We start from the raw sequence: 17,828 nt of genomic DNA, 5'->3' as shown, positions 1-17,828 counted from the left end.
TTTCAATTTATATCCCGCCCTCTCCCCGCAGGGCTTTTACTGCTCTGGCCATGGGGAGGGGCTTTGGCTCTGTGGGAGAACCTCTGCCTTGAATGTCGAAGGTCTCAAGTTCAGTTCTCGACATCTCCAGTTTTAAAAGACCAGCATCAGACCTCCAGTGATCTGGTTCAGCATAATGCAACCCCCGCTCCTTTATAACATCAGTGGATCCTGCCGTCCCCCTTCCCTCTCTCTCTTTTAGGAGACTTGATTGTAGGTGCCATGTGTTATGCTGATTTAGTGTGCTGCGTTTTAATGGGGTGGGGTTTATCTTATATAGAGCCAAATTAATTAATATTTAACTGATTTTGGTCTTTGATTTTATTGTGCTCTATTTATGTTTGTTGTTCACCGCCCTGAGCCCTCCGGGGGAGGGCGGTATATAAATATAATAAATAAATAAATAAATAAAAAATGTGCGTCCCTGCGGGGATTGTGTTCCCTCTTCAGAGGATCCCCCAAAGTGACTTACAAATGTGTCTATCTCCTGCTTCTATGCAGCAATAACTTGACATTTAGACATCCGAGGGCAATATAGCTTATTTCCATGCCAGGTGAAGCATCGACTTGAGTTGAGGTGGGTTGAGGCCACCCGCTGCCCAACTTTTCATTTTGCTGGTCTCCCCATTTCCGACACGTGCACCTTAAATTGTGTGCCCTCCCCCACTTATTTACCCCTCCCCAAACAATTTGGAAGCTGAACTTTGTCAGGAGGGGAAGTGATCTAATGTTGCAGGCTTGGGTTTTTTGTTTAAATTTAAAAGTTCTCATCTGTGGATTTTAAATTTTGTACTATTCTAGTACTTAGTTTTATACTGTATTTCCAGCATTATTCTGCGGGTTGTAAGCTGCTTTGAACCTGGTTGGGAAGGTTGGAGTATAAATATAATAAAATAATAATAAAAGCTTAATATCACGATGTGAAGATACAGATTCAGTGACTATGGCACAAACCACCTGAGGTTGTCCCAATGGTAATTGGCACCCTGGGCGCTATTCTGAAAACACTAGAGCAGCACTTTGAAACACCTTCGAATTGACAAAATCAACCTCTTATCAGATTCAAAAGGCAGCCCTGCTAGGATCCGCACAAATACTGGAGCAGCAGTGGCGTAGGAGGTTAAGAGCTCATGTATCTAATCTGGAGGAACCGGGTTTGATTCCCAGCTCTGCCGCCTGAGCTGTGGAGGCTTATCTGGGGAATTCAGATTAGCCTGTGCACTCCCACACACGCCAGCTGGGTGACCTTGGGCTAGTCACAGCTTCTCGGAGCTCTCTCAGCCCCACCTACCTCACAGGGTGTTTGTTGTGAGGGGGGAAGGGCAAGGAGATTGTCAGCCCCTTTGAGTCTCCTGCAGGAGAGAAAGGGGGGATATAAATCCAAACTCCTCTTCTTCTTCTACAGCCTCTGGGTGGGGCTCAAATTGCAATGAAAGGCCAAAACCAGCTAAAGAACTGACAGAGGTGATAGTAAACAAAATGAAAGAATAATAACCTGTTGGTTTCTTCAGATCAAGTTGCTGTTAAAGGCAGAACAGGAGACCGGTCAGTTGCCAACCTGCATTGGTGCAGCAGGTTAAAAACCAGAATGCTAAAGGTTATTTTGAGGAATCCACTGGTCCCTGTGCAGTTTGCGATGGTGATGGATTGTGTTTTACAGATTGGTCTGACATGTTGGAAAGATTTGTGGATGTGTTGTCTCGGCACGAACCGATCCTGCTCAACGAGAGCTGTTGTGGCCAGGAGGAACCATCCTCTTGGGTAAGGGCAGGATGGATTTGGGCATAGTTGTAGGCCTGGCATCATATTTACTGAGTCATACAACCACAACAATATCAGGAAATGCCCTTCAGGGGAGATAGGGTTGGGAATCCAAACTGTTTTTTCTTGTTACAGGAAAATTACCAGAGTTTCAATGAGCCCATGATAGATCCTCCCAGAACACCCCCAGAGAGGAAAGAGACGCTCAGCATCCCTCAACTGCCTCCCAGGGTAAGTGATATCTGCCCTACAAGGATTTGCAAGTGAAGGTGCTCTCCTGTATTGAGTTGGGCTGACTTTAGACAGCTATATTATATGGGAGAAATGGGTTTGATATAGCGACTCTCCTCTAGGATTGCTGTGTTTATTTTTTCTCACCTTGTGGCAGTGTTTGTGACGGATTGCCCCGAGGAAATCTCTTGGGTGGCCCTTTGCCCATGATCTTTGTGCCAAGAGAAAAAAAATCTCATGTGTTTAATGTAAGACATCCTCACTTTGGTCCCTCAGGTCCTGTAAAGGGGATGTTGGGAACTGAACCCACAATCTTACAGCTGCAGCTGGGAGCTTTCCCTACAACTTTCCCAACAAAACACTAGCGAAACGGACTATGTCAGGGGTGGCCAACCTACGGCTCACCAGATGTTCATGGACTACAATTCCCAATTGGCCAAGCTGGCAGGGGCTGATGGGAATTGTAGTCCATGAACATCTGGAATGCCATAGGTTGGTCACCACTGGACTATGTGATAGGAGCCCCATGACTCCAAACATTTCTTGATGATAGTACGGGCAGCACCTAGGTTTTTTTTTTCACTCAGTAACACTCCTCTCCCACTCTACTCTGGCTGCTGTCGTGGTTTGGCCAATGGCAGCCCATTTGGTCATGTGACCAGGCCTTCAAGCAATCTTCCATCACTTCCACCACAAGGCTGTCTAATTGTGTGCCTGTTGAGCCTGCATGAACCTTCCAGATACTCTGGCATCCACGAAGCTTCAAACTCGCACCTTCCTGCCTACAGAACCCGGGTTCTGTTTTTCAGGTTCTTCCGCCACCATCCTCTCAGGCTTCTCCTAAAATGGTTCAGCCAAATGACATGCAGGAACCGATGTGTTTGATTGAGAACAATCTGGGTGACAAGCTGCGGGTCAACCAAGAAGCCCTCCAGCTCTTACAGAAGATCAATCAACCGGTGGTGGTGGTGGCTATTGTGGGGCTGTACCGCACTGGCAAGTCTTACCTCATGAACAAGCTGGCAGGAAAGGATAGAGGAGGTGAGACTGTGTGACATATTTGCGCTCATAGAGACGTTGGCTCTGTCGCAGATGCCCCTATCTTGAATGCTCCTGCGTTTCCCTTGCTGTAGGAATAGCCCAGTGTATTCCCCATAGAATACCTGCGTTGTGCAATTGTATCCCATGAATCTCCAACCAATCAAGAGCCCATGGGTGAGACCAAGAGTAAACACACCTTTATTCCTTAAGCAAGGGAACTAGGTACAAAGGACCAGCATTCCAAATACAAAACAAACATTCTTTCTTTTATAGAAAAAGCTTGCTTGTATTAAATACTGTATTCTTTTCTGAGTGGTCGTACATGAAATCCTCATTTCTGTGATGGGTTCTGACAAATTAATTTCGTACTCTTGTTGATTTCTCCCAATTATTTTTACGGTTTACCTTTTCTTTGCCTTTAAACTTATCCGTTTGCAATTCATCATCCCATACCTAGCTATACAGGTTAACTCCCTATATCTTTGGTACTACTCTAATTAAGCTTTGATTTGCAGTTCCAAGTCCAGGGAGCTGGGTATTATCCTAATTAAGGAGATACAATATTGTTCTTGACCACTAAATAATCTCTTTTAATCTCTACCATACCAGGTGCAGAAAACTATTGCATTCTCACACTGAAGTGTATCCTTATTATTTTCAAAACAAGCAGGTGCCTATGGTGCTTCTTAAACTGTAGATTTAAAATGAAGTGTGTAGCTTTATAGATATGTTCTATGTGTGTTCCTCTAGTAACGTGTTTAATCAGTGTTTTGATTGTGTGTTCCTGCGTGGCAGGAGGTAGGACAGAATTGCCCTTGAGATCTCTTTCAACTCTGTCCTACATATATGTTTTATATATATCTAGTACCTGTGTTTCCCATACCTTGGAGACTGTGTGCTGGAAGGCACATCTAATTAGCTTATTTTTTGTATGGAGATTCTTGGGGCTTATATCAGAGCTATCAAAATGGTTTATTTATTTATTTATTCGATTTGATAAACCGCCCTACCCCCCGAAGGGCTCAGGGCGGTGTACAACAGTACAACAACAAACACAGTAAAAACCAATCGAATAATCCCAGTTAAAAATAATACAAAACCTTAAAACTATAGCAGCAGTAACCTTCAATAAATAATTAATAATTAATAACAAGAGACATCTGGCATCACACCCCAGTGATCAAATCCTGGGAGGGGGCTGGCAGATGGTCAAATGCACAGCCAGTGCACAGGGCAATAAGAGGGGCCGGGTCAGCGGCCGGCCCCCCCAAAAGCCCAGTGGAACAGCATAGTTTTGCAGGCCCTGCGAAACTCTCCAAGGTCCCGCAGGGCCCTAACTGCTGGAGGAAGAGCGTTCTACCAGGCAGGGGCCAGGGCATTAAAAACCCTGGCCCGCGTGGAGGCCAGTCACATCATGGAGGGGCAGGGACTTCAGCCGCATCGTAGTGGGGTTAAGGGACTTCAGTGACAAGAAAGCTGAATGTATTGTCGAAGGCTTTCACGGCCGGAATCACTGGGGTGCTGTGTGGTTTCCGGGCTGTATGGCTGTGTTCTAGTAGCATTTTCTCCTGATGTTTCACCTGCTTCTGTGGTTGGCATCTTCAGAGGATGCTGGGAAGATGCCAGCCACTGATGCAGGCGAAACGTCAGGAGAAAATGCTCCTAGAATACGGCCATACAGCCCGGAAACCACACAGCACCCCAAGAAGGCTGAAATTTGGTACATCCATAGTCCAAGACGTCCTGGTTTCTAGTGTAAAAAGGAAGCATTTAGATATCATTTTCCTCAAAACCTCATTGAGTACTTTCAGGCCTCCCAGAAAACTGAAATTTGGAATGACTCGTATGCCAAAACGCACTGACTAAAAAGGAAGCATAAAAATGGGCTATTTTCAAACTTCCTGGTCAAAACTTGGGGGGTGGGGTTTGCCTCAGAACAGAGGGGAGCATTCCAGCGCAGAACAGGTCTGTAGGGGCAGAATGTTAGGTGGTGAATATTCCGTTGCCTTGTCACGCCTGGTAAAACTGCTGCTCATTAGGATGCTCGGCTTCACTTCCTTGCTGTCTCTGCTCCCTCCTCCAGGATTTTCTCTGGGTGCCACAGTGCAAGCAAACACCAAGGGCATCTGGATGTGGTGCCGGCCTCACCCCCAAAAACCTGGCCACACGCTGGTGCTATTGGACACAGAAGGACTGGGTGACGTGGAGAAGGTAAATCCAGACAGTCTGTAAAGTGTTGGGGGACTCTTGCAAATCACCCCAGATATGGCAGTGGCGACAGAGTTGCCCATTCCATGTATGGTGGGACACTAGATCACAGGTGTCAAACTCACGGCCCTCCAGATGTTACGGACTACAGTTCCCATCATCCCCTGTGAGCATGATGCTGACAGGGGATGATGGGAACTGTAGTCCAAAACATCTGGAGGGCCGCAAGTTTGACACCTATGCCCTAGATACACTTTCCCACCAAAACCCCAGTGTTTGGTGCTAAGTATCTGTATCTCCTCCTTGCAGAGTAACACTGAGAACGACTCCTGGGTGTTTGCCCTCTCTGTTCTGCTTAGTAGCGCCTTTGTGTACAACAGCATGGGCACCATCGACCAGTTTGCTTTGGAGAAACTACAGTATCCTTCTTGGAAAACCCAGGAATCTGGATCCGCTCTAGCTTTCCTGCGTTGCTGGCTGAACCAGGAGTTAAAGAAACATGGTGGTCCTTCCTATCTCGACTTTGGTGTGACGGTTTATGTGCATGATTCCTGAACTCATTTGAAATATGGAATAATAAGAGGTAAAATGTCGGTATGCTAGACAACCAAGCAACAGAAGAAATGAAACTAAAACACATGATAAAATAAAAACTATCCAATAATCAGTATATCTCTAGTTAAAATATAGATCATTGAAAATAGGATTGCTCCCTTTTGGCACCCTGAAATCAACAGGGTGGTAAGAGGACAAACCTCCCCCATACATTAACCTCTGTCCTTTGTTCCAGAGCAGGGATCTGCAACCTGTGGCTCTCCAGATGTTCATCATTAATTAATTAATTAATTAATTAATTAATTAATTAAACAAACAAACTTATAGGCCGCCTCATCCCCGAAGGGCTCGAGGTGGCTCACAATATGGCTGTACTCCAGGACAGCAAATCAAAACAACATAAACATGGACTACAATTCCCATCAGCCCCTGCCAGCATGGTCAATTGGCCGTGCTGGCAGGGGCTGATGGGATTTGTAGTCCATGAACATCTGGAGAGCTGCAGGTTGCAGGTCCCTGTTCCAGAGGAACAAGGTCAACAACAACAGAGTTTTTTCCCTCAGACCTTGGAAATGGTGAGGTTGTGGGTCAAATGGTCATGATGGACTGTATCAAATGTTCCTATGAGATCGAGCGACAACAGCTCATTGGTTGCCGGTCGGTTGAGAAGTTATCAGCCCATTCTGGGGAAATGGCCTCCGAATTTCCTTAGCCCGGTTCCAGCTATGTTTCAGAACTGACTGAACGTATTAAGGTCAAGACTTCGGCCAAGGAGAACTGTGAGGAAGACGATGTGATTCCTGACGACTTTGTCTGGTTCTTTCCCATTTTCATCTGGGCTGTGCGCGATTTCACCCTGCAACTGGAGTTGGACGGACACCACATCTCCGCCGATGAGTACCTGGAGAATGCCTTGCGGAGGAAAGCAGGTACTTTGGAGAGCTGATGCAGGAACAGCCTTAATGGGCTGGGCCTTATTGCTTCAACCTTGGTTGAGGATGATTGAGGGACTGGAGCACCTTCCTTATGAGGAGAGGCTGCAGCGTTTGGGACTCTTTAGTTTGGAGAGGAGACGGCTGAGGGGGGATATGATTGAAGTCTATAAAATTATGCATGGGGTAGAAAATGTTGACAGAGAGAAATTTTTCTCTCTTTCTCACAATACTAGAACCAGGGGGCATCCATTGAAAATGCTGGGGGGAAGAATTAGGACTAATAAAAGGAAACACTTCTTCACACAACGTGTGGTTGGTGTTTGGAATATGCTGCCACAGGAGGTGGTCATGGCCACTAACCTGGATAGCTTTAAAAGAGGCTTGGACAGATTTATGGAGGAGAAGTCGATCTATGGCTCCCAATCTTGATCCTCCTTGATCTGAGATTGCAAATGCCTTAGCAGACCAGGTGCTCAGGAGCAGCAGCAGCAGAAGACCCTTGCTTTCACATCCTGCATGTGAGCTCCCAAAGGCACCTGGTGGGCCACTGCGAGTAGCTGAATGCTGGACTAGATGGACTCTGATCTGATCCAGCTGGCTTGTTCTTATGTTCTTATGTTCTTAACCTGAAGAGTGACATGTAGGCTAAATCCAAACATACTTACCTCAGATCAGAGTGTAGGAGAGTACGCACGTTTCAGTCGTCCTGGGTGTGGTTGTACCAGCCCTCCTAAACAACAGAACTCCAACGACGTCGCAGTAAAATATTTCATCTTGATCAGTTGGGATGCTGGCAAGAGCCCAGGCGTAGTTTATTCTCCACTGTGTCAGCAATGCAGAAAAGACATTTATTACTGCCAAATTAAACTACTTCTGGTGTGAACCGTGTGTGCAGAATCCACATATGGGCCATAGATTCATAGCAGCCTGAAAAATGATCACATCTCGTCCAAAAAGACCCATGTATGGAAATGACTGCATTGTGGTTGCTCATTTTCCTTATAGACGCTGACTTTCTGGCATATTTAAATAATGAAGTCATCCTTAGGATATTAGATGAAGTTTGGGATTGTTCCAGAAGTCTTTAGGATGACAAGAAACTCTTTAGATCAGCAATAGACCAGACCAGGGGTCTGCAAACTGCAGCTCTCCAGATGTTAATGGACTACAATTCCCATCAGCCCCTGCCAGCATGGCCAATTGGCTATGCTGGCAGGGCTGATGGGAATTGTAATTCATGAACATCTGGAGAGCTGCAGTTTGCAGACCCTTGATTTAGAATAATTACCTTTTTTTAAAAAAATGCATTTTTAAAAGGGTAGGCAATTCCTAACAAATGTGCACTTAGTGGAAAGGGGAAAATGAAAGTGGATGGATCTCAAAACTGATTCTACCACTAAGTGTGGTGAGGATTCAACCTCAAGTAGCTGGTTCTAGGAGAGGGATGGTGAACCTTTTGGGCTCAGTGTGTCAAAAATTAGGAAAATGCCTAACTTGACTTTGCTCGTGTGTCACCCCCACCTCCTGAACAAACAAAAACAATTCTTTACATGTTCATTTATTTTTTTAAAATACAGTCCAATCTTGTGGTATTATAAAAAGAAACATAACATAGTTACACAAATGAAATACGAGTAAAACAAACTCAGTTGTTGTCAGGTGTTGGTGAATGGTTGCGTGTCCCCCAAAATGAAACATATATCATCACCGGAGTCCCATGCAAAGCCCATGAGACGATAGATAGATAGATAGATAGATAGATAGATAGATAGATAGATAGATAGATAGATAGATAGATAGATAGATAGATAGATAGATAGATAGATAGATAGATAGATATTGTAGTGTCACTTTTGACGCACGTGTCAGAGGATCGCCAACACTGTACTAGGATATATTAAAATGGCTGCAGGTTATCAGTGATGTAGTTTTCTAAATTAAATTTCCATCACTTTGTGGGGTGGAAATTTGAATTCTCTGTCTCAGGCACTGATGTGTCTTAGCTGTGTCTGCTCAGTAGATTTTGTTGTGGCCTTGATGCAGGGAACTGGGAATGTTATATCATCCCACAAGGTAAAGTCAATGGATAGATTATGCCTATGTTTCTCTCACAGGTTTACCTGAAAAGCTAGACTTTGCCAAGAAGTATATCCGTGAATACTTCCCCAGCCGCAAGTGCTTTGTTTTCGACCGCCCGGCCACGCGACAAGAGTTGGTGCATCTGGAGGATTTGCCTGAGAGGAAGCTAAACCCTGACTTCATAGGAGAGGCACACCGGTTTCGGGACTACGTTTTTGAGACTGCTCCGGTCAAAGTGATCCCAGGGGGTCACACAGTGACAGGGATGAGTAAGTAGAAGCAGAAACGGTTGTGGTGAAAACGGCCAGGATATATCCCAGACCGGGGGGGAGGGAAGGGGGCTGGAATATAGACTCTGATGGATGAATGGTGGCAAGAAGAGGCCACATCTTTTTTTAAGGCTTTGGGCACCTTTGGACTTCTGGCATAGCATAGTTGGAACAGCTATAACATGGCTGCTGCAGTAGGCGGAGTCAGCTATAAAATGGCTGCTGCAGTAGGCGGAGTCAGCTATAAAATGGCTGCTGCAGTTTACCTTCAGTCCCACAGGGAAGATCTTTCTGTTGTGGCAGCTCCTGGCAAAGCAGTGTTTTAAAACTCTGCACATCCGATTAGATTTCTTGCTGGGCAACTTGCTCCCTTTCTAAAAAAAACTTGGGGGGCACCAGGAAAGGGGTCAGCAGGCGCTATGGAGCCCACAGACTTCACATTGGGGCTGCTGAGGCAGGGCTTTTGAAAGCTTCTCATAAGCATTCTCCCTTTTCCTTCGTAGTGCTGGGGCACTTTGCCGTGACCTACGTGGACACCATCCGCAGCGGGGCCATCCCTTGCATAGAGAACGCGGTGCTTGCTTTGTCCCAGATTGAGAACGTGGCAGCTGTGAACGATGGTGTAAAACGCTATGAGGACATGATGGAACTTCGGTTGACGCTGCCAACTGAGATAATTGAAGAGCTCTTGCAAGTCCATTCAGAGTGCGAGAAAGAGGCCATCCAAGTGTTTCTGGACCGGGCTTTCAAGGATGAGGGCCAAGAGCACCAGAAACAGCTGAAGGTAGAAGGTCTATATATCCATAATAGGAACAGGGCTGTTCGCCTAGGCCAGAGGTCTGCAACCTGCGGCTCTCCAGATGTTCATGGACTACAATTCCCATCAGCCCCTGCCAGCATGGCCATGCCAATTGTAGTCCATGAACATCTGGAGAGCTGCAGGTTGCAGACCCCTGGCCCTAGGCAATGGCTTCCAACATTTCTGTATTCAGTGTGAGCCTTTTGGGCGTTATCAGGATTTTTAAAAAATTAATCTTTATTTTGCAGTTAAAATAGTACGGAAAGAATTTTTAAAAGGTTTTCAATACACGTGCAAAGTAATTATTTCAGTAATTGAAAAAAAAGAAAGGTAAATAATTTTAACTATTTAGTCAGTTCACATATACATGATCTTGAAAAAAAATTAAGTTTACCAAAGTTTTATCAAGTACCAACAATATAGAAGAACGTCACAGTTGAAGGTGTTGATGTTATTCACGTATAGGTTCGTTTTACGTATTGCATTTTATCCAATCTAAGGAAAGACAAGAGGTTTTGCTACCTGATGTCTTCTCAGGCTTTTACTTTTTATAAAGGTTTTCTATGTTGGTATAATATGTTATTAGACTCCTCCAGTTCATGCAAGTAGTTCAATGCCTGTAAACAAGCTTTTAATTCTAATTCAAAATTTTACATCAGTGTATCTATATAACTGTGATAAGCTTGCCAAGTTTCTTCAGATTTTTCCAGGATTGTCTCTCAAAATCCATATCAATTTGTCACAGTTCATAAATAATTTTTTTCCCCAGTTCTCACATTTGGGTGGAGATATACTGTTCCATGTTCTTGTAATTTTCAGTCTGGCGTTATCAGGGTTGGTGGGGGCTATCGCACCCTGAAAGACTTCAATGTTTCAGGGCTTTATACATTAGCCTATGTTCATTTGTAGTTGCATTTGAATGTCTCTGGTTTTGGGCTTTGGTGGTTTTTAGTACTGGTAGCCAGGTTTTATTGACAGAGCGTGCGTTTTATCAGCGGAAAGGTGCGTTACCAGAAAAGATAAGTGCAGTTGAAGACGGCTTGGCACAGCAGACGAATAACTCCACCACACAGTAGCTTCACTTCAACGAAGGAATTTTACTTACAGGTGCGAGCTATATACAAGTGAACATCAGAAAACAAACCGGCAGCATGCTTCGCAGTAAACATATAACCCTAACAGCACAATGTGCATAGATAGTGCTCTACTATTATACAATCACTGCCCAATCACAGTGAAGGCCACAGCACCGGATCAGACTGGTTTGATTCAGTTACACCAGGCTTTTGCCAACTGACCCTGGCTGACAGGTGCTGTCATCTAGATCTTCATGATCTGTGCACAAGATGCACACCTCTTTATTTTGATTCCCTGACACCTCTTCTCATCTTGGGTACAGATTATCTATTTACAAAACATTTACAATACATATTAAATGGTTACATCACACATCATGCAACACACTGGATACAGTCACAATACCAAGTTCAGGTAATAGGTTTCTATACTTGTGTAAAGTACCTGCTTTGGTCAAGATGTCTGCACAGTTACGTTCCGTAGGCACATACTCTAATTTAATGTCACCTTTCTGAACTAACTCTCTGACATTTTGGTATTTAACTGCTATGTATTTGGTTCTTGCTTTCATGCTTTCCATATTAGCCATATGAATGCAAGTTTGGGAATCTTCTAGGATTTTCACAGGCTTTTCATACATTGCATTCAGATCAGTTAACAGTTGTTGAGTCCATAAAAGTTCTGAACAAGTTTCAGACAGTGAACAGAACTCGGCTTCTGCAGTTGACAGTGCTATTGTGTTCTGTTTTCTAGCTTTCCAGCTAATGACAGAGTTTGCATATTTAATTAAAAACCCAGAACATGACTTTCTGTCATTCTCTTCTGCAAAAGAGCTATCGGCTACTGCAGATAGGATATTACTGTCATCAGGACAAATCAATAAACCTTTATTGCTTGTTCCTTTTAAATATCTGACAACTCTTTTGACACATTGCCAGTCACGTAACGTTGGTTTAGAAACTCTTCTACTTAAAACACTTACTGCATAAGCAATATCTAATCTTGTCCAATTACTCAAAAACAAAAGACTTCCAATTACAGAACGAAAAAGATCAGGTTTGTCAAATAAAACATCACATTCAGTTTTAAGAAAATCAACAGACATAGGAGTATCAAATGTTTTAGCATCTGTTACACCACATGTTTTTACAAGCTCTCCTATTTTCTTGGATTGTAGCAACACAAGACCACCTTCAGGACTGTGAGCTAGTTCAATACCTAAATAGGACGTTAGATATCCTAGATTTTCCTACTCTCTTCCTTTTTGTTGAAACTGTCTTGGTGTTTGTATTTGTTAGTACTTTAGTCCTTTTTGTTGAAACTTTCTTTGTTCTGCTCTGCTGCCACACTGACTCCCATGCCAGAAAATTTTTTTTAAGGACCTAGAACACACATATTATATCTCAAAGTTGCACCCCTCCCCCTCCCAGAGACTAGTTGTTTAATAGACTTCTAGAGTAGGCTTTTACTTCTATTTTCCACAGGATGAGAATAAAAGAAACTAACTTATTTCAGACCTGCTTCTCTAGTTTTCCGCGTCTGTGTTTCACTTCACTTCTGGGTTTCATTCCAGGAAAGTTGGTGCCTTATTAAAGAAGTACTAACTTTCCTGATGATATTTGATGATGTTTGATGATGTCGGCAGAAGAAAACCTCCCAGGTAGAAATCCATGTGAGGAAGGGAAGGCACAGCTCTGGATGTAGCATCTTTTCTTTGTCATAGAGCACAGGTGTCAAACTCGCGGCCCTCCAGATGTTACGGACTACAGTTCCTATCATTCCCTCTCAGCATGATGTTGGCAGGGGATGATGGGAACTGTGGTCCATAACATCTGGAGGGCCGCGAGTTTGACACCTATGTCATAGAGCATCCACTGTGAGTTCTTTCTCCCTTTCCGCCCTTAGTACCAGATCCAAACCAAGCTTGAGGAAATTTGCAGCCGCAATGAGCAGGGATCCTTGGACCGCTGCCAGGCTGTGCTGTTGGAGCTGTTTCAACATCTGGAGAAGAAAATCTGTGATGGGAGCTACGCGGTACCAGGTGGCTACCAATGTTTCCTGGAGGACCAGAGGAAAGCAGTGGAGAAGTATCACCTGACACCTCAGAAAGGACTAATGGTGAGTAGGCCTATAACCTCTTGTTACCTCCATTGGGCTCTGGTATGCACAGGGAGTCTGAGAGTGTATATGGAAGGAGGAGTAGGAGTAGGATTTATACCCCATCCTTCTCTCCTGTAAGGAAATTCAAGGTGGCTTAAAAGCTCCTTTCCCTTCCTCTCCCCACTACAGACACCTTATGAGGCAGGTGGGGCTGAGAGAGTTCTGAAGAACTGTGACTAGCCCGAGGTCACCCAGCAGGAATGTAGGAGTGTGGAAACACACCTGGCTCACCAGATAAGCCTTTGCCACTCAGGTGGAGGAGTGGGGAGTCAAACCCGGTTTTCCAGATTAGAACCCACCTTCTCTTAACCACTACATCACGTTTGTCTCTCATTCTAAGAGGGATATTATTCTCAATTGAAACTAGAAGAGTTCACTTTTTGACAGTGTAATCCCACCGTGTGCCACACAAAACACAAAAATTACAGTAAACCATTTTCCAACTCGTTCGTTCGTTCGTTCGTTCGTTCGTTCGTTCGTTCGTTCGTTCGTTAAGAAATAACACACAGAACCGTAAATCTAACATAGAAAACAATAATTAACATACAGTGGTTCAGGCCTGTTGTGCTCAAACAGACTAGCAGAGTCACAATCGCTTTCTGGCTTTTGTCTAGCTGAGTCCCTTAGAGATAGACAGACTTTGCAGCTTTGCCTTTGCTGAGCTAACTGATAAGAACATAAGAACATAAGAACAAGCCAGCTGGATCAGACCAGAGTCCATCTAGTCCAGCATTCTGCTACTCGCAGTGGCCCACCAGGTGCCTTTGGGAGCTCACATGCAGGATGTGAACGCAATGGCCTTCTGCGGCTGTTGCTCCCGATCACCTGGTCTGCTAAGGCATTTGCAATCTCAGATCAAAGAGGATCAAGATTGGTAGCCATAAATCGACTTCTCCTCCATAAATCTGTCCAAGCCCCTTTTAAAGCTATCCAGGTTAGTGGCCATCACCACCTCCTGTGGCAGCATATTCCAAACACCAATCACACGTTGCGTGAAGAAGTGTTTCCTTTTATTAGTTCTAATTCTTCCCCCCAGCATTTTCAGTGTATGCCCCCTGGTTCTAGTATTGTGAGAAAGAGAGAAAAATTTCTCTCTGTCAACATTTTCTACCCCATGCATAATTTTGTAGACTTCAATCATATCTCCCCTCAGCCGTCTCCTCTCCAAACTAAAGAGTCCCAAACGCTGCAGCCTCTCCTCATAGGGAAGGTGCTCCAGTCCCTCAATCATCCTTGTTGCCCTTCTCTGCACTTTTTCTATCTCCTCAATATCCTTTTTGAGATGTGGCGACCAGAACTGGACACAGTACTCCAAGTGCGGTCGCACCACTGCTTTATATAAGGGCATAACAATCTTTGCAGTTTTATTATCAATTCCTTTCCTAATGATCCCCAGCATAGAGTTTGCCTTTTTCACAGCTGCCATGCATTGAGTCGACACTCCCATGGAACTATCAACTAAGACGCCTAAATCCCTTTCCTGGTCTGTGACTGATAGCACTGACCCCTGTTCTTCTCTTCAGGGGTTCCAACACAGCCCAGGAATAGCAATATATAGTTAATAACAAACTTGGAGTCCTTCTGAGGTGAACTACCCACAATTTCAGGCTCTCCAACAGATCTGGGAGAATTGCACCTTTTTTTCCTCTTACATGGAAATATCCCAACTCTTTTGCTCTCCTAGTCGACTCTCGGTTACATACAGACGTTTACGGAGTCCAGCTTGCCTGGAATAGGAGCACAAACTAAAATGAACTATCTCACTCTCTTCCTGTTCCACTCAAGGCTTCAGTGGCCCTGCAAGAATTCCTGAAATCCAAGGAGACAGCAGCCCAATCCATTCTGCAAGCTGACCGAAACCTCACAGAGAGGCAGAAGCAGATTGAAGGTTTGGAGGGCTTTGTGTGCCTTGAAATCCTGTTTCTTTGACAGACTGTTGTGTTCACCCAGGGGCTCCCAACCTTTTCCAGACTTGGGGGCACCTCTGGAATGCTGACACCTAGGGATGGGTACAGCCGCAAAATAGCTGGCACAAAATGGCTGCCGCAACAGGAGGAGCCACCCACAAAATGGCTGCCATAGCTTATCTTCAGTCAGGTGGTGAGGATTCTTGTGCTGTGGTGCCAATGGTTTTAAAAAATCTGCACAGCCAATGAAATCTCCAGGGGTCAGTCAGCCCTGCTAGTTATACCTGACCCTGCCCATTTGCTAGAAACACTTGGTGGGTTGCTGTGTGGTTTCCGGGCTGTATGGCCGTGTTCTAGCAGCATTCTCTCCTGACATTTTGCCTGCATCTGTGAGGATCTGATAGAAGATGCCAGCCACAGATGCAGGCGAAACGTCAGGAGAGAATGCGGCTAGAACACAGCCATACAGCCTGGAAACCACACAGCACCCTAGTGATTCCGGCCGTGAAAGCCTTCGACAATACTTGGTGGGTGCCAGAAAAGATGTCAGTGTTCTCCATGGTGTCCACAGGCCCTTCTCCAGCGTCTCCCGGCGGCCGGGCAGGCCGAGCCGCCGGGCCCCTCTTCGCCCGCCCTGCAGGAAGCAGGGCGGGCACATCTCTAGCCCGCGGAGAAGGTGAGCGGGCGGGGGGGTGAGCGGGCGGGGGGAGGGAGGGCGAGCGACCGAGCAAGCAAGTCGGCGGGGGAGTGGATGGGGGGCGAGCGAGTGGGGGGTGTGTGTGAGCCAAATGGCTCTTTGGTGGTGAGCCAAATTTGGTGGTGAGCCAAATGGCTCTTTGAGGGGAAAAGGTTCCCGACCCCTGGTCTAGTCTGTGATACTCTGGAAGATGTAGCTCCATAGCCCAGCGCTGTACACATTTGCTGGGACGCCTCACCAACTTTGAACGGGACTTGCCACCTAGTGAACATGCTCACAACTGTACATTCCTTCTAGTCTTGAAATCCCTGTACCTTGCTGCACCTGAACTTTTGTTCTTCCCAGAACTTTTATATATTCCGGAGTGTGAGGTTGCGGATTGTACTGCGTGGGGTGAATTCCAATTCTGAATGCTCCTGTCATGAAAAAATCTTCATGCAATCAGAAAGGTAGCAGGGAGAAAAGTCCTACCACCATTCCATATGTAAACGAGGCCTAAGTGAGAGATACTGACAGGGCCACTAAAAGTACTCCTCTGGCTGGGGTTCCAGCAAGTATTGTTACCCCTTACACTCCATAATCATACATTGGAGTGGGATGGAATTATGTTCCTTTTCGAGGATTTTCCTGGTATAAATTCACATCCTTTGCTGTGGAGCCCTGTCTGTGGATACCCAGAGGAGTCTAAGCTGGTCATTGATGGACTCACAACACTGGACACGATGTACTTTGTTCTGATCCAGCAGGCTTCCTTTTCCGTTCTGTCTGGGGCTGTTTCCAGATCTGTAACGCTTGCAGGCCTGTTTGTGATCCTTTTGGGTCTTAACAAATTCCGTAGAAATACTCTGAGGTCGATTCCGCACTTGGGTTATCGACCTAAGTTCGAGCTGCATTCGACCTAAGTGCTCCGCACAACCACTGGGATCGACGTGGTTTTGTACCAGCTTCGCCCCGTGTAACGGTCAAATTTCCGACTCCAGTTGGGAACTACTACTTTTTCAGGGAACCACGCTCGAACTCAGCTAGATTCCAGTAAAGTGCGGAATCTCTGGTGCCAGGAGTCCCCCATTCAGCCAATCACAGCTGAGTGTTTCGGGCATGCGTACAGCTGGCCAATCAAAAAACGCTACCTTCGTCCCTCCATTCCTGTGGCAGTTTTTTTTTTATAACGTGTGTGGGGACAGACGGAACATGGCCGTAGAACAGTAGCCAATCGGAACGGAGCGGCGAAGAGGCACAGGATGATTCCGCCCTCCGAGCTGGGATGAAGCTGGTTGCAGTGGGGGACAACAATGGCTTCGACCTAGGTCAGTACCCTTCTCAGGGAACTGGGTCGAACCTATTTTACTCATGTGCGGAATCGCCCTTACTGTTTTGGTTTGGGTTTTTTTCCCTACAGTGGAAAAGGCCCGGGCTGCAGCCTCTCAGCGGGAAGCCGAATTACAACGACAGTTGAAAGAACAAACCCAACGGATGGTTGAAGAGAATCAACGGAGTTACAAGGCGCACGAAGAACAACTCCTGAAAAGGATGGAGGAGGACCGCAGGAGGCAGCAGCAGGAATATGAGAGAGTATTGCACCACAAGCTGCAGGTAATGGTCATCCCCTGCCTCCGTATGTCTGCTGCTTTATCCAGAGGACCCGGGTCAGAAAACATGGCAAATAAGCGACGTTTGTATCCTGTGAAGGTCCCTTATCCAGAATCTGGCTGTTGGTCTGTCTAACTCCGTATCTTCTACCCTGGCTGGTGGCAGCTCTTCAGGCTGTCCCCAGGCAAAAAGAATCTTTCTCTCTTGGTGCTCCCCAGAGATCTTTGCTTGATGTCGAGGATTCCCAGAATGTCTTTTCCTAGATTTGTGCACCATCTCTAGTTTCACCTCCTTGAAGAGCATCTTCTCCTTCATATGGCTGAGGTTTCCTTTGGCTGTTGTGTTCCTCTCCGATACCATTCTTCCTCTTACATTTGATTGTCCAGCTTTCTTAATACGTTCATTTACATCCTTTGAGCACAAGTTATGCACCCCCATTTTCTATCACTGCACCTCCAGGGTGCATCTCAGAGACCGTTT

At 45.6% G+C, this 17,828-nt stretch overlaps 1 protein-coding gene across 1 annotated transcript in view; it reads left to right on the top strand.

Annotated features, from left to right (window-relative positions):
- Positions 1–17,611, top strand: part of LOC125435505 (guanylate-binding protein 1-like) — a 46,915-nt gene extending 29,304 nt beyond the window's left edge. The window contains exons 5-16 of the mRNA XM_048501701.1: positions 1,700–1,800; positions 1,936–2,031; positions 2,841–3,072; positions 5,156–5,283; positions 5,590–5,699; positions 6,559–6,764; positions 8,885–9,118; positions 9,622–9,902; positions 12,900–13,112; positions 14,940–15,042; positions 17,158–17,351; positions 17,567–17,611. Of these exons, the coding sequence (XP_048357658.1) occupies positions 1,700–1,800; positions 1,936–2,031; positions 2,841–3,072; positions 5,156–5,283; positions 5,590–5,699; positions 6,559–6,764; positions 8,885–9,118; positions 9,622–9,902; positions 12,900–13,112; positions 14,940–15,042; positions 17,158–17,351; positions 17,567–17,611 (1,943 nt within the window). The remainder of the gene's footprint in view (positions 1–1,699; positions 1,801–1,935; positions 2,032–2,840; positions 3,073–5,155; positions 5,284–5,589; positions 5,700–6,558; positions 6,765–8,884; positions 9,119–9,621; positions 9,903–12,899; positions 13,113–14,939; positions 15,043–17,157; positions 17,352–17,566) is intronic.
- Positions 17,612–17,828: the final 217 nt, after the last annotated feature.

This window comes from Sphaerodactylus townsendi, linkage group LG06 (genome assembly GCF_021028975.2).
Source record: "Sphaerodactylus townsendi isolate TG3544 linkage group LG06, MPM_Stown_v2.3, whole genome shotgun sequence".
Lineage (NCBI taxonomy): Eukaryota > Metazoa > Chordata > Lepidosauria > Squamata > Sphaerodactylidae > Sphaerodactylus > Sphaerodactylus townsendi.
The sequence above is the reverse complement of the archived record's forward strand: the minus strand, read 5'-3'. Positions and strand labels throughout refer to the sequence as shown.